Genomic DNA, 16,410 nt, shown 5'->3' on the forward strand with positions numbered 1-16,410 from the left:
AATGCTGAGGAATGGTGGAAGATAAAATAATGTTGATTAGTTAGGAATGGGCTATGTAACTCATTTTCGGTAAGTAGGCAATAGGAGAAAATGAATCCATAACAGTGTATCTTACGAGGCTTCTTCAGGAATCCAAATGAAAACTTGAGTCAGTTTCTTCAACTGCCAGGAAGGTCTTGGGCAATACTACTTCAAAATGAACAGTTCATCAAAGGCACATAAGCTAGTGTACTACATAGATGAACATAATAACCTTCACTTTCAAAGTTGGTTTAAAATGAAGATAGAGAACAATTACAAAAACTCTAATAAAAGAGTTTATTTTCCATAATTACAGTTTTCTGTGATCAGAAGAAAATGGAAATCATCTCATGTTATAATGTCTTTGAAATGAAAACAAATCAGTATTTTCTGCAACTTCACAATATTTATCTTTGCAGTGAGAGACTGGGAGATTTAAGTGAGCCCTCTATACAGGAGGAATAAGCTATGCATGAGAATCTAAACAGTACTTGTTTCATTTCCTTAACAGGTAAGATGTTTTTTTCCAGTGGTTGCTATATGTGAATGGATGCTAGAATTCTCCTGCGGCTTAAGAAAACCACAGATTTCTAGGCCCTATACCAGCCACTAATTTGAAATGCAAACACGATGGTTTAAAAGACCCTTCATGTTCAAGCTCATTGTGTCTTCAAATTCATTTCATGCTAACCATGATCTGGCTGTACAGCTTTACACTGAGTTTCTCACACATGCTAAGCTCTAACTCACCTTAGGATCTGTGCATAAGTTTTGTTTTCTAGCTGGATTGCTTTCCTCTCTCATCTTTGCATCTCTGGTTTCTTCCCAACATTCAGGTTTCCGCTAAAATGGCATTCCCTCAGACTGATTTCCCTCAAAATAGCACCCTTATTTTCTACCTTACCCCCTCATTTGTCTCCATAATATTTATAATCTGTAATTATTTTATTGATAGTGATAGTAAATAAATGTTTCTCTTAAAATATAAGCTTCAGGAGTGCAGGGGCATAGCTGTCTTAATCACTAACACAGTGCCTGGTACACAGTAGGCACTAAATAAATAATTGCCGAATGAAAGATGAACGTTGGTGAGCCAACAAAAAAGTGGCAAAGAGTTTCAATGTAGCAAGGCTAGGAACCAGTAGTTAACAGAGCAAATAGGAAAAGAAAAGCAACGTACCATAAGCCTACAGGTGAGTACAATGAAAATATGTAATGATCCATGTTGCATGGTTGAAAGTTCTGTGGTACTTTAGGACAATAAGAATACTTGTGAATATTACTAACTTTAGTGGTTTTGGTATTGGTCATTCCGGCTCTAATCTCTGGGTCTGTCACTTATCACCTGAATTATATGAGCTGGGTTTCAACAAGTTATTTGTCTTACCTTCAGCTCTTCTCTGTAAAATAGGAATACTATCCAAACGTTATGAGATTTAAATGAAATATGTAAATGTACTAGCCTAGTGTCTGGCACCAAACAAACAAAAAACCTCTCAATAAAGGTTAACTAATTATATACGGGATACAAAGGGCTTTCTCTTAGTGCTTAAAATCTGCAGAGCAAGAGATCTCACAAGTGCTCCTTTGACACTCTTACTCTTCTAACACCAAACTATTGACAGTTTCTGAATTCACCATTATGTTGTCCACTTTTTTTTTTTCTTCCACCTTACCTTCTTATCTGCCGCTTCCTTTACTAGAAAGTCATTCTCCCACGAACTGCCTATTCATTCTTGCAGTCTTGCCTTTAAACCCCAAGTCCTCTGGAAAGATTTTCTTGGGATTGACACCACCACCCACAGAGCTTATTACTAAGCCCACAGAGTTTATTACCCTGTCTTGCATGCTATCTCTGGATCTTGGGCATACTTTTAACATTACATTTATGTAATAAGTTGTAATTCCTCTGTTTTCCTGCTGTCTTGTCTCTTCCACTAGACTGTGAGCTCTTCGTGGTATTCACTTTTGTAGTTCCAGCATCTCTCCGGTCCTTTTCTGAACATACACGATTGGCTGCTGAAGCACGACTTCGCGTCTTGGTCTTCTTTACTGAGCAGTGCCTTGACCTTAGGGGTACGTTTCCCAACCTCCCCCATCTGTAAAAAGGGGGTTGATAACTTGAACGCGGTTGTAACTTGGAGTCCATGAAATAACAAGAAGGACCCCTAGCACGGTATTCACACGTCGTAGGGGCTTGGTGACTGAGACGCAGGGAGGAAATAACGTTGCTGGCGGGGAAGGCGGAACCGCGAGCCCGGCGGAGCAGGCGAGCTCCACTGCGCAGGTGCACGCAGGAGGGGGTGGGGTGCTCACTCCCCCGGCTCCTGTGTAGTTCCGGGGGCCCGCTCGCACTGGGGGCGGCCGCCCGTCGCGGAGCTGACGTCATCTCCGTGCGCTGCCACGTCTGCTCAGCTCCGCGGTAATGGAGGCTGAGGATGAGTGCTGACGGGGCTGGGCTCTGCTTCTAGCTTTAGCTCTGGCTCTGACGCTGCCACTGACTCGGTGTCTGGGTCTGGCAGCCCGAAGCCTGGACACCTTTTCTCGACTCTCCGGGAGGGGACGGCCCGCGGGCAAGCAACTGGTTTGGAGCGCCTCAACCTGGGCAGAGAATTCTCTTGCCTGGGGTCCAGCCTGCAAAGCCGCCGCCTCCTCCCAGGGATCCCGCCCCACTGGCCTGGCCTCCTCCATGCGTGAGTATTACCGAGATGCCGCGCTGTCCGATGTCCCGGGCCTGCCTCGGCCTTCCAGGTTGCGCGGCGGGGACCGCTTTGTCGTCCCCTCTTAGGGGCTAGTCTGTTGAACTTTGTGGTCTCTCGCCGCCACTTTCCTCCACCTCATCCTCTCGCCCTATTGCGTCTCAGTTTTTTGCTCCACACTTTTCTTTCTCTTTGCTCGTTAATTGAGCAAGGACCCGCTGCCCCTACCTCCAACGGTTTGAATGCTTTGTCTCACCTGGCGTTTGTTAGTGTGCAGCTGAAAGCTGTTTGGAATAGGGAACAGGAGATATCTGCTGTAACGTTTTGAAAACCAGGGTTTTTCCACGGTGTCGTTCTTCAGTTTTTAAGTTGTATTGTTTAGGAAACAGATTTTTGGTATCCATATTGACGGAGCCATGATTTTGCCATAGATTGATGAAAACAGTTTCTTTTCGATGAGGGTCTTTATGTATTACTTGTCTTCTAATCCTGCAGTTTCAGTAATTTCTAAAAGACTTTATTACATCAGTTTTTCTGGAGTGGCCAGCCACTTGAGCTCTTTCCGGTATTTTCACTCTAACATATGGAGATACCACTTGAACACTTTTAAAGCGTTAAAAGACCTTCTGATGTACTTTCACCCATCTTTGTCAGCCCTGACAACCACCTCTGTAGAATAAGGAATGCTTTTTTTTCTGATGAGGAAACAAACTCAGAGGTTAAATGCCTCAAAGGCAGATAAGTGACTCAACTGATCTCAGAATCTAGATCCCTTGATAACAAAACCTAACATTTTGGACGGTGCTGATTCTCTTGCATTTCAGGTGGCTTTCTGTGAAATGCTACCTTTGAATTGGAAATGTCTATATTCAGTGTTTCTTGTAAACTTATACCTGATTGTGATATCTTTCCTATTAAAAAAAAGTCAACTGACAAAAGACAAATTGTGACTTCTCTAATGCTGAACAGAGCTTAGATTAGAACTTAGGCTGAGTAGTCTTTTCATTAGAATAAAGTAGGTAATAGACATTGGGAGCGTTTGTCTGACAGTCTGGTTTTACAAGGTCTGCTCACTCAGAATTTCTGGTTGTTTTGTTACACTGCCTACTTTAAAAATAGTAAACTGATATTTAAATGTCTCTTTTTGTTCAGTGTTGAAACAGGCTGACAGCCATTAACCTGGGTTGCAACTACGGGTGGCACTGGAAGCAGACTGGTTCCTGGACATGCCCGGTGGAAGGAGGGGCCCTAGTCGGCAGCAGCTAAGCCGTTCAGCTTTACCTTCTTTACAGACTTTGGTTGGTGGGGGCTGTGGCAATGGAACAGGCCTGAGAAACAGGTAAAGAAGAAATAAGACTATGTATAATTTGTAACAGCCTACGATCAGTAAGACTAATGTAGAAGTCATTATGCTCTTCATATATTTGCTTATCAAGATTATTTTTTGACCTGAAGTAGAAATCTTGACTCTAAAGACTGAAAGCGGAGTGCTTCAGAATACTTTGGAGGTAGAAAGTTGTGGTGTGCAGAAAATGCCCAAAGTGAAAACAGGCTATTTCATACTTGTGGCTGATAATCCAAATTCTAGTCATTACCTTTTTTTAGCTATTAAAAGAAGGGAGAAGTGAGTTACAGTTCAAGATGAATGTGATAGTTTACTCACTAACATTCTTTTTGGGGGAGGGCATATTAAAATTGACAGTTAACATGAGATTCTAATATTGTCGTATTGTATCAAGGGTCTTAAAAATTATTTTGTTCGAAAAATTGAAGAAACTATCAGCTGTAGCCTAAACATCTTAAGATTTGTTTCATGTTGTATGAGAATAAAGAATTTGATTTTCTTAATAGAAACTTATCTCTTTTCCTAATTTGCAAAAGTTAAAATGAATTATTTCTAAAATTATCCAGGATAACTCATTTCATCAGGAGGTTCAGTCGTGTAGCAGTAGAAAGAGATGGCTTTTACTGGATTGTTTGGTCAAGATAATTTTTTCTTTCTGCTTCCTCCCTGAATAGAGTTTTCTCTGGCCTGGATTCTAATTTTCACAGCTAGCAGTCAGTACTACTCGTATCTTTTCAGGTCCTCCTGATGTTATTTGTGCACCTCTCTTTCTGGTCTGCCCTTCTTTCTTTCTGACCTTCCACCCCAAGCTCTACTTAGTCTTCAGAATCAGTTCTGATCTTGTCATTTTAGTGGGGCTCTCCCTGAAATTCCAGTTTGAAGGGATTTTTCCAGTCTCTGATTCTCATTATACTAATTTTCAATCCAAATTTTATATCTACATATGTATATAGAGTACTTATAATTTATCCTAGAGTAATATTTTTACACTCCTGTTCTTTGGATTTCCTCATTTTAGAAACAGTAATACTTTCTGCTTGGAAATAAGTGAAGTAGTAAATTGCAGTAGCTTTCAAAAACTTCACTCTGAATTTTCCAAAATTTCTACAAATAACATGTATTTTATTTTTTAAAATAAAAAAAATGAGAATAGGTGAAAATGCTTTTGAGGAAAGGTACTATCCAACATAGATATTGAGATGAAGGATGTTTCCTATTTGAAGTTCATGCCTTAATTTTGCTAATATATACTGACTATCAGTTTAGTGATTCAGTACTTTCAAATTGCAATAGAAAACCATAGCTCTGCCTAGCTAGGATTCTAGCTAGCTAAAATATTCTAACTCTACCTCTTTATTAACTCCAGCAGTTCTTTGTTCATTTACTTTGACTTTGAGGATTTCCCTAGATTATTAGGTGCTCATACTGTCCCATGGGAACTCTCCTCAGTGTCTTGGGCTGCTGTAGGAGCACATAAGAGGGAGAAAAAGTCATTCAGGCCTAGTAGTCCAGGCTTCAGGTTTCCCAGTTCTCTCTTAATGAGACTAACTTTTTCTCCTGTGTGTTTTAAATATTAGGATACCATGTAAAATATCTTTTGGGGGAGGGAATATGAACTGTTCTGCTATTTTAAAAGAGCTGAAAACTGCATTCTCAGGTGGTTCTGCATGTCCTTAAAGTCTGCAAATAGAATACTGGGAAGAACTAGGAACATTTACAAAATACCTCTGCTCTTAAGGGGGTTTAGCTGTGAGTATGTGACCTGTCTTCCCTGTAGCTCTTCTATCCTGGCTTTCCAGGTTCTAGTTATGGTTGCCTTGATCTATCATTCTCCATCAGCTTTTCTCCTTAAACATATATATTTTTGAACAATTAATTGGCATGGTGGAAGGAAGGACTTACTCTTCAGCAGATTAGAATAAAGTGAAAAATAATAGTTGCTCATGTTTTGAAAAGTCACTAAAACTATTATTGAGGGATTACTTTGTGCCATTTTTACCTAGAGGGGTTGTTTTGGAAGAAGACAGTTTTATATTTCTTTCTTGATGGGAAAGATGCAACCTAGACTAGGTTGTTTTTTTATTATTATTTTATTTTATTTTTTTGGGGGGGTACACCAGGTTCAATCAACTGTTTTTATACACATATCCCCATATTCCCTCCCTTCCTTGACGCCCCCCCCTCGAGTCCCCCCCACCCTCCCTGCCCCAGTCCTCTAAGGCATCTTCCATCCTCGAGTTGGACTCCCTTTGTTATACAACAACTTCCCACTGACTATTTTACAGTTGGTAGTATATATATTAGACTAGGTTGTTTTACAAGACTCGGGGAAAGGGTATAAAAAGTGTGGATAAAACCAGTGTTAAGACGGCCTAGAGTATAGTTTTAGGGAGGACGTGTATAAAGAAAGACAATGTCTGGATGAGGAGAACTCATTTCTGGAGTGTCTGTAGAGTATTGAAGAGAGAAATAGATAACTGCTTAAGTGTGATGTAATTTTGGATGATATACTTGATTCTGCAAGACATAGATCAGCAGAAGAAAAGAGCATTTGCCCCTGTCTGTTAGGTGTTTGTGACCTGTTTGAAGTTAAACTTTAATATGTCAAAGAGGTAGTTTGGTGAGACAATCAAAATTGAAATTCATAGTGTCCTGCTTTCCACCTGTAGGGAGCAGGGCTTTGTTCTTGGGACTATGTGCTTAGATGATTGCCTTCTAAAGAACTGTGAGCTGCTGAGTTTTCTAGAGAGCTTTTAGTTGAGGGAGAATCTTATTTGAGAAAGACTGTGATTTTTTTCTTTGTTTTGTTCTTGCGTATGCTTAGTTACTAATATCACCTGAACATGTCCAAATGATCATTGCTTTCTCTATCCCTTTGAGTTCTTTTTTATTTCTTTATATTTTTCTTGCTTTATCCATTTGCTTACCTTAAGTCTGCTGCTTGCTAGCTCCGTAAAAGCCAGTCTTGGGTCTGTTGTGTTAACGTTTTCCTGCATACAAGGACAAAGCAGGGGTCACCATAATTCATATTGTTTGCACAAATAATTTAGGCACAGTGAGCCACCCTCATTATTTCGGGAAACTTGTATCAGTGGAGGGAACTGTTTACCAGTCAAGTTCCCACATGCCAGCCTTGTATTATGCAGTCCTTCCTAAGGATTGTTATGCTAAACACCTGCTTTCCTTTTGGGAGTCTGGAATTTTGGTAGTGCTAGGTTAAGAGTGTTTACATGGCTAGTCTCCAGTAAAAACCTTACCTGCTCCGTCTCTAATGCATCTCCCTGGTGCACAGCACTTCACACGTTGTCATAACTAGTTGCTGAAGGAGTTAAGTGCATCCTGTATGACTCCACTGAGAAAGAACCCTTGGAAGTTTGCACCTGGTTTCCTCCGAACTTTGCCTGGTACCTTTTCCATCTGCTGGTTTTGATCTGTATCCTTTTGCTGTAATAAATGGTAGCTGTGAACACGACTATAGGCGCAGTCCTACGAGTCCTCCTAGTGAATCATCAAGCTTAGGCGTAGTCTTGGGGACCTGCAGCACGGTTTGAAAGAGGATCTTCAATGTTAGCATTGAGAAGAGTTCTTTAAAGAGAATCTTTTCCAACTCTTGTATTATAGATGAGGAAACTGAGGCTCAGGGATATAAAGTTACTTTCTCAAAAACCGCAACTGGTTAGTAGGATATCTGGGACTAGAACTCTCCCATATTGTATCTCAAACTTGTGTGTCACTTTGCTTTTCTTGAATCTATTTTATATTCTTTCAGAGGAACCATACTTTTAACTTTTCTTAAATGATACCTCTATAATTAATTTTCTGAGATGTATTGACCAAGTCTGTTTATTTTAGCTTTTCTTTTTTTTTTTTTTTTTTTTTTTTTTTGGTTTTAAGATCTTTGATCATATCTCCTCTCAAACTTTGAACATACATATAGGAATACTTTCCTCTTTACCTCTGATGCTCTGGATCACTTTATTTGATGTTTGTCTTTTTGTCTTTTGGCTCGAAGTAGAATAGCCAAGCTTGTGTAGGATATCACAAATTTAGATTTTTTTTTTTTTTTAACTGACGAACCAAAAGGGGCACCCAGGCAGAGAGCAGCAGGGTAAGGGAGCCCAGGAGAACTGCTCTGCTGCATGGCTCACAGTCTCAGGTTTTATGGTAACGGGGTCAGCTTTCTAGGTTGTCTCTGGCCATCATCTTGCTTGTGCCCGTATTTGGTCTTCTTGGTGGTGCATACATCTCTCAGCCAAGATGGATTCTAGCATGAGGGTTTCTGGGAGGTTGGTGGGACGTATTATGGACTGGCATCTCCTTCCTCCTTTTGATGCCTCCGAAATTCTCCCAGTTAGTTTTCAGCAGCAGCACTGTGTTCCTTATTGGTATCTCCTGCGAAGAGACAACTCATGCGAGTAGTTGTTATTGTGCTTGGCCAGGGTGGGTGGTTTTGGTCAGTAGTTCCCTAACATCTTGATTTCTGAATACACGTGGCTTATCGTCTAGCAGGGGAGAGAATATTTCAATACTGTATGAAATGATAAGTGTGATAAGGGAACTAGGGAAGGAATTTAACGGATGTACAGAAGAGCAGCGCTTTTCCAAATAAGAGGGAGGAGGATTGAGTGTATCCTTTTTTTTTTTTTTTAATTGGAGGACAGTTGATTTATAGTGTTGTGTTAGTTTCTGCTGTACAGCAAAGTAAATCAGTTATACATATATCCACCCTTTTCCCATATGTCATTACCGAGTATTGAGTAGAGTTCCCTGTGTTGCACAGTAGGTCCTTATTAGTTATCAGTTTTATTATGTATACTGGTGTGTACATGTCGATCCCAATCTCCCAATTTATCCCTCCACACCCTTTCCCCTCTGGTAACCATAAGTTTGTTTTCTACATTTTGTGACTCTATTTCTGTTTTGTAAATAAGTTCATTTTTACCTTTTTTAGATTCCACATGTAAGCTATATCAAATGATATTTGTCTTTCTCTGTCTAACTTCATTTAGTATAATAATCTCTGGGTCCATCCATGTTGCTGCAGATGCCATTATTTCATTTTTTTTATTTTTTTATTTTTTTGGGGGTACACCAAGTTCACTCATCTGTTTTTATATACATATCCCTGTATTCCCTCCCTTTCTTGACTCCTCCCACCTCGAGTGCCCCCACCCTCCCCTATTTCATTCTTTTTTATGGCTGAGTAATATTCCATTGTATATATGTACCACATCTTCTTTATCCGTTCATCTGTCAGAGGACATTTAGGTTGCTTCCATGTCCTGGCTATTGTAGACAGTGCTGCAGTGAACCCTGGGGTGCATGTGTCCTTTTGGATTATGGTTTTCTCTGGATGTATGCCCAAGAGTGGGATTGCTGGGTCATTGTAGTTCCACAAGTGTAGTTCCACAAATATTGGTCTTTCGTACTTTGTTTTGCATATTTTTCTTGAAGCCTAGAGTGTTATTAACTTTGTTAATGGCAGAAGCACATTAGTCTGCTTTACTTAGGAAAAGTCTATAAAAACCTTTTTAACCTTTAAATCATAACAAATGGTTTAGCATGTAATTTTGACTGAAGAGCAATAAGAAATTTTATTTGTTCTAGAATAGAGGCTCCTCATCAGAATTTTCTGTGTCCTTATTTTATGATTAAATTGAGTGAGGGATGCTCACTAGAATAGAATGGCTGCTGGAATTAACTCTCTCCATTCAAGTCTACCAATTCAAACAACTCCAGAGGGCACCTTTCATGTTTTATTCTATATAAATAACACCTGGAGTTGTGTGGTGCTGTGGCCCATCTCCCAGAACAGGTCAGAGGGCAGTGGTGTATTAGTGACTGCTTTATGATTGAGCAGATAAGGTTTTGAGACCTACTGTAGATCACAGCCTACTCCTTGGTAAGCTTGTCCTACTGGAGTGTACTCTGAGAATGAGGGGAAGAAACTTTTATAATTTTTTCTGACCCTCCCCCCATCCCTGTTCTTCCCTGTTAGCTCTCCTGAGTTTCTGTCATGGTATCCTGAACTATTCAGAATGAGCAGAGTTTATATTCCCATGAGTCACCTAAAGTACTGTAAATGTCACATACTAATGTTAGAATTCTATATTTGGAAATTTTAGCATAGAATGGTAACGCTAATATTGTTCCTTCCCTAGAATCTTCTTTGGAAATGGCCAAACCAAGCCTCTTTTCCTTGTTCTGTTATCAATAGTAGATCCTTAGATCTCTAACTATTCACAGGCTTATAAACAATGGGGAATTTTATTCCTTACCCTCATCTTATCATTTTATTTGTTTTTTAAATATTTATTTATTTATTTATTTATTTATTTATTTGTCTGTTTGGCTGTGCTAGGTCTTACCTGCGGCACACAGAATCTTCATTGCTGCATGTGGGATCTTTAGTTGTGGTGTGCAGGATCTTTTGTTGTGGCATGTGGGCACTTAGTTGCGGCGTGCGGGCTCTTAGTTGCAGCATGTGGGATCTAGTTCCCTGACCGGGGATCAAACCCAGGCTCCCTGCATTGGGAGTGTGGAGTCTTAACCACTGGACCACCAGGGAAGTCCTCCATCTTATCATTTTAGATAGCCCAGCTATTTGCAACCTATAAAAGAGCTTGGAAGAAAGAACAAGAAGATAGGGATTAAAATCTCTACATTTCCTGGTACCGCCACTATGGAAAACAGTTTGGAGGTTCCTTAAAAAACTAAAAATGGAACTACCATATGACCTAGTAATCCCACTCCTGGGCATATACCCAGAGAAAACCATAATCCAAAAAGAAACATGTACCATAATGTTCACTGCAGCACTATTTACAATAGCCAGGACATGGAAGCAACCTAAATGCCCATCAACAGATGAGTAGATAAAGATGTGGTACATATATACAATGGAATATTACTCAGCCATAAAAAGGAATGAAATTGAACTATATGTAATGAGGTGGATAGACCTAGAGTCTGTTGTACAGAGCAAAGTAAGCCAGAAAGAAAAACAAATACTGTATGCTAACTCATATGTATGGAATCTGAGGAAATGGTACTGATGAACCCAGTGACAGGGCAAGAGTGGAGATGCAGATGTAGAGAATGAACTTGAGGACGTGGGGCTGGGGTGGGGGGTGAAGGGGAAGTTGGGATGAAGTGAGATAGGAGCATAGACATAGATACACTACCAACTGTAAAATAGATAGCTAGTGGGAAGTTGCTGTGTAACAAAAGGAGATCAACTTGATGATGGGTGATGTTTTAGAGGACCAGGACAGGGAGGGTGGGAGGGAGTCGTGGGAGGGAGGGGATATGGGGATATATGTATAAATACAGCTGATTCACTTTGGTGTACCTCAAAAACTGGTACGAGAGTGTAAAGCAATTATATTCCAATAAAGAGTTAAAAAAAAACAACTCTGTATTTTAATTTGTGTTTTAAGAGATCTCCCTCTTTTTCATGACTATAGGTCTGCTGTCTTCTCAACCTAAAGGTATATATTTGCAGTGAACTAGAATAAGTACTGTCTTTGTCCTTAAGGTTATGATCTGATAGATAAAAAGATGTATACCAAAAAATTGTATAACAGTATGAAAAGTGCAATAAAGGCATAGTTTAAGTATAATGGTGATGGAGAGGAGAGATGGATCAGTTTTGATTGAGTCAAAGTCAGCTTTTAGAGGATATGTTTGATCATTTTAAAAGTCTTGAAAGAGTTTGTCTGTAAATGTGTCTGTGAAGGGTTAAGGAAGGTGGTTTTGGAGGGCATTGCTGGTAAAAGGAATGGTGTATACCAAGGAGTATCATGTATATTCACAGATAGCAAATAGCATGGGTAGTGTATAGGCTGCATGTGGAGGAGTGATAAGAGATGAGACTAGTCTGTTAAGCAGAGGGCCTCATAGGACAGACTAAACATTTTTGGATATTATGCTGTTAGCAGTGAAGAGCCATTAAAGGGTTTTAGGCAAGAGAGTACACTATCAGAATTTCACTTTTGAAAGGTCTTTGAAGGCAGTTGGAGGATTTGGTGAAAGTAGAGCTGAATTTAGAGAGATTACTGTAGTAGTGCAGGTGAAAAGTGGTAACTCCTTGTACTTAGGCAGTGGGTTTAGAGAGGAGAGTACAGTTTGGAAAAAGATTTATAAAGTGGAGTGTATATGATTTAGAGAAGAAAATTCCTAATACAACTCCCAGGTTTCTGATTTGGGCAGCTAACTAGGTGCATTGTGGACTAGGGCCAGGACCATAGGAGGAGAAACATAGAGAAGTCCAGTAGACAGCTTGATAACATGGATCTAAAACACAGCAGTGAGCTGTATGGAGAGCAATTTTAGTTTTCAGCATGTAGGAGATAATGGAAGCCATGACCATGTATTACATTACTGAGAGAGAGTGTATAGAGGGAAAAGAGAAGAGCAAAAGGTCCCAGAATAGAGTCTTGAGGAAGGCCAACAGTTAAAGTATAGATGATGAAGGAAGCAGGACCTCTTTAATGCTCTTTGACACTGAAAGGTATCACCATTTGAATTAACCATAGTTTTCTCTTTTCAGGAATGGTAGTGCTGTTGGCCTCCCGGTCCCACCTATCACAGCCTTAATCACCCCAGGTCCTGTTCGTCATTGCCAAATTCCCGATTTGCCAGTGGATGGGAGCCTGCTCTTTGAATTTCTCTTTTTCATCTACTTGCTGGTTGCTCTGTTCATTCAGTACATCAACATCTATAAAACAGTGTGGTGGTATCCTTATAATCATCCTGCCTCTTGTACTTCATTGGTAAGTCTTAATAGGCCTTTAAGTTCTTCATATTACTTGGCCAAGAAACTAACTGGAAAACTTATGTGTAGAGATTATTTTTCTTAATTTTTCTTGGAATAAAATGTTTTTATATTAAAGCACAGATTACTTTCAGAATATATATAATGTCTTAAGATTGGTCCATAACCAAAAGTAGTAAAAATATAAATGAAAATGTAGAAAACATTCACATAGTTTATTATAACAGTATCACAGAAGGGTTTTGATATTTAGCTTTCCCTATACTATGTTAAATTCATTGAAAGTTTAAGGTGCAAATATGATTATATTCCAAGAACTTTACCCCTTTGATGGCTGTATTAGGGTAATGATAGCTTCTATAACAAATAAACCCCAAATTGTATAATGCCTCAAACAAGTAACAGTCTGAGGCAGTTGTCCTGGTTGACAAGAGTAGCACACTTCCATTGGCAGGGGACCCAGGCTAATAGAGACTCTGCTACCTTCCAACACGTGGCTTCAAGGTGGCTGTGGTCTGTCCCTGTTCACCAGAAAGGGGAAAGAACATAGGGAAGCATAAAGGAGAATTTCTTACAGGCCAGGCTCACATCATTTTCACATGTATTCACTCCCAGCTGTAAGGGAGGTTGGACAATATAGTCCCTTAGCTGGGTTCATTGTTACCTTGAAAAAATTCAGTTCCATTACAAAAATAAAATGAGTCAAGAACTAGCTATCTCTGCTGAAGTACATCAAAATATATTATAGGTTTCTCTGCCCTCTTTCCAGTTATTTAGGAGTGCTATGGTAATCTTGATGCACAGAAGGTTCTCCACAGATGGGTATATAAAATAACAGTTCAGAATAGCCAAGTGACCTGGTAGGTAAGTGGTTGGCAATGGCAGATTTGGATGGATAATGGAGATATGCTCTGGGAGAAAGACTATTGTCCTGGGTAGATTATGTGTGTCTGAGACTTATAAATGATTAGAAAACCTCCCTGGCCTGGTGAACATAGAAAGGAAACGTGGACCAAAATATTCAAGATAGCATGAGAAGGGAGTAAACATTTTCATTTTGAATATTTGTATCACTTGGTTGTTCCTAAAATTAACTATTAAGAATTTTCTTTCCATTATTGACCATCTCGCTACTTAATACCAGATGAAGAAAATTTTAGTTTATTTAAGAATTATGATGATTTAGTGCCAAATTGTGTGCTTTCTTTAAAAATAATTTTTTTTCCTACCTGGATTATGAGTTTATTGAGTGTAGGAACTCTACGTCATCCATCCTTCTTTGGCCATGGTGTTGTAAAATGAGGTTGGATTAGATGATCTTTAAGGCTTCTTCCAGCTATGTAGTTCTATAAGTAAATACCTCAGTATCTTAACAGTGACATTGGTAAATACTTATTAAAATATTTACTATGTTGTTTGTAAGTATTATCTCATTCTTTGTAAAAACAGGTAGGTACTGCTCTGTGACTCCCATTTCATAAGTGAGAAATATGAGACCTAGAAATTACGAAACGGGCTTAAAATCACATGTGACAAAGTGAGCACTCAAATCCAGACCTATCTGCTATGCTTTACTTCCTGTATTTATTCTGTGTTTACTCCATGAGTACTGTTGGTTCGTTCATTATACTGTTTCCACTTTGACATCCCATGGAAACTTCTCCCTTTCAGGCTAATCAAAGAGCTAATCAAAGAGCTCTTTACCCAGTCAGCCACTTCTGACAAGAGTTCCTGTAAAAGTCCCTTACAGATGTTGCCTTGAAACGAAGGAACCAGTGCACCTGTCACAACTGGGCAGCTGTTGCTATGGCTGCTGACTGCACAGTTATGCTTCCTTTGCTCTGACTCATGCCATCAAAAATGGATGCCTTTTGCCCTGCCCCGCTCTCCACTTCACTCAGTTTATGTGTGATGCCTTGTGGTTGGCAGAAATTAAGTCGAATCTAGTAACTTTAGTTACAAGAAAGTTTGGAAATGTAGTTTTTTGGCTTTCCAGTCTCTACAGTAGAGGAAGGCACACTTAAAGGAGGTTATCACGTGGACTGGCTAACTTATCTGCCACATGTGATCCTTGATCACACAAAGCTTAACATTTAATTGTGGAACTAAACATAACATGTGGAATAGCAAATAAAATTTTAGCCCGTGAATCTGAGGGCCTGCATCAGTAAGCTGTTAAAGATGAATGGGCTGCTAGAGACCTAATTACTTCCCACCACTGAAGGTATTCAAGCATAGCAGGTGGCAGCTTGACTGGGATGCTCGCCAAGGGACTTCCATCTCACTAATGGTTTGTCTCTTTTAAGTTTTCTTCTATTAGGCATGCCTGACTCAAAAATTTGTCAGATTTATATATTACATTTTTCTTTTTCCTTTTCAAGATCTTAATAATTATCAAAAAGATGCCTAAAAATGTGGGTGCCTGAATATGTAAAGTATCATTCTCGCTATTAAGCAGTTAACTGAGTGAGTCTTAACCCTAAGAAACATAAAAGCGAAAAGTAGTATAGTAAGTTATCCGAATATTCAGGAGTGGGGTGCTTTGATTAATCAAATATTTGGGTTTATAAAGAGTTAATCATAAGTAGATGACTAGTTTTCAATGATATAGAATATAACAAAATTTACTTAACAGTGAGTTACATTAGGTACTTAAATTTTTTGATATAAAAAATGTCTTAGATGGACTGGTGACACATAAATAAGACCCCCAGACATTAGCTAGGGGGTGTAGTGTGTTTGCTTGCATTATTTTGGAGGAGTAGGATGAATGAGGAAGAGTCTCAAAACTAAGAAGGGATAAATAATTGTTAGAATCCAAACAGAGAGAGAGAGGGAAAAGGAAATGGTCTGAGGAGCAGTAAGCCACTCTCTTGATATTCTGACTGCTTTACCTGTAAAACGTATCCCAAATCTGGCTACTCCATCACTATTGCTACTGACCCTGTTCAGTCGATCATGTTTTCTCATCGGAATTAAAAGCAGCAGCTTCTTAACTGATCTTTCCCCAATACAGTATATTTTCCACGCAGCAATCAGCTTGATAATTTTAAAATACAAATAGAATCATGGCATCTTTTGCCTAAAACACTCCTGTGACTTCCCCTTAGGAAAAAAAATATATAAACTCAATCTTTTATTGATCATTACCTCATTCCAGCCTTCTTACTGATTTTCAGACATACCAGGCATATATTTTCCTGCCTTACAGCCTGTGTGATTACTTTTTCCTCTGCCTGGAGCTCTCTGCCCCCAGACCTTGTCATGGCTGGTGCTTTTTTGTCATTCAGCTGTCAACCCAAATGCCACCTTCTCTGACATACCATCCCTAATCACCAGTTTAAATTGGTTCTGCGCTTCCCTTCCCAGTTATTATTGTTTTATTTCTTACCAGCAGCATCACTATTTGAAATACTTTTGCTTGTTAGCTTGTTCATTGCCATTGCCTTCCCCCGTTAAGAAAATTTATTTAAGATGTGGGTTTAGCTGCTGTAACAGGGTATCTAAAACAGAACAGAAACTTATTTCCCTATTAAATAAAAATTAGGTAGGTGCTGTAAGGCCAGTGT

General features: G+C 39.4%; 1 protein-coding gene across 3 annotated transcripts in view; it reads left to right on the forward strand.

The window, feature by feature from the left end:
* Nucleotides 1–2,434: 2,434 nt before the first annotated feature.
* Nucleotides 2,435–16,410, forward strand: part of TMEM39A (transmembrane protein 39A) — a 31,733-nt gene continuing 17,757 nt past the window's right edge. For all 3 annotated transcript variants that reach the window (XM_057696266.1, XM_057696267.1, XM_057696268.1), the window contains exons 1-3: nt 2,435–2,714; nt 3,873–4,059; nt 12,617–12,839. In XM_057696266.1, the coding sequence (XP_057552249.1) occupies nt 3,947–4,059; nt 12,617–12,839 (336 nt within the window). In that variant the 5' untranslated portion in view covers nt 2,435–2,714; nt 3,873–3,946. The remainder of the gene's footprint in view (nt 2,715–3,872; nt 4,060–12,616; nt 12,840–16,410) is intronic.

Source organism: Hippopotamus amphibius, chromosome 10 (assembly GCF_030028045.1).
Source record: "Hippopotamus amphibius kiboko isolate mHipAmp2 chromosome 10, mHipAmp2.hap2, whole genome shotgun sequence".
Classification (NCBI taxonomy): domain Eukaryota; kingdom Metazoa; phylum Chordata; class Mammalia; order Artiodactyla; family Hippopotamidae; genus Hippopotamus; species Hippopotamus amphibius.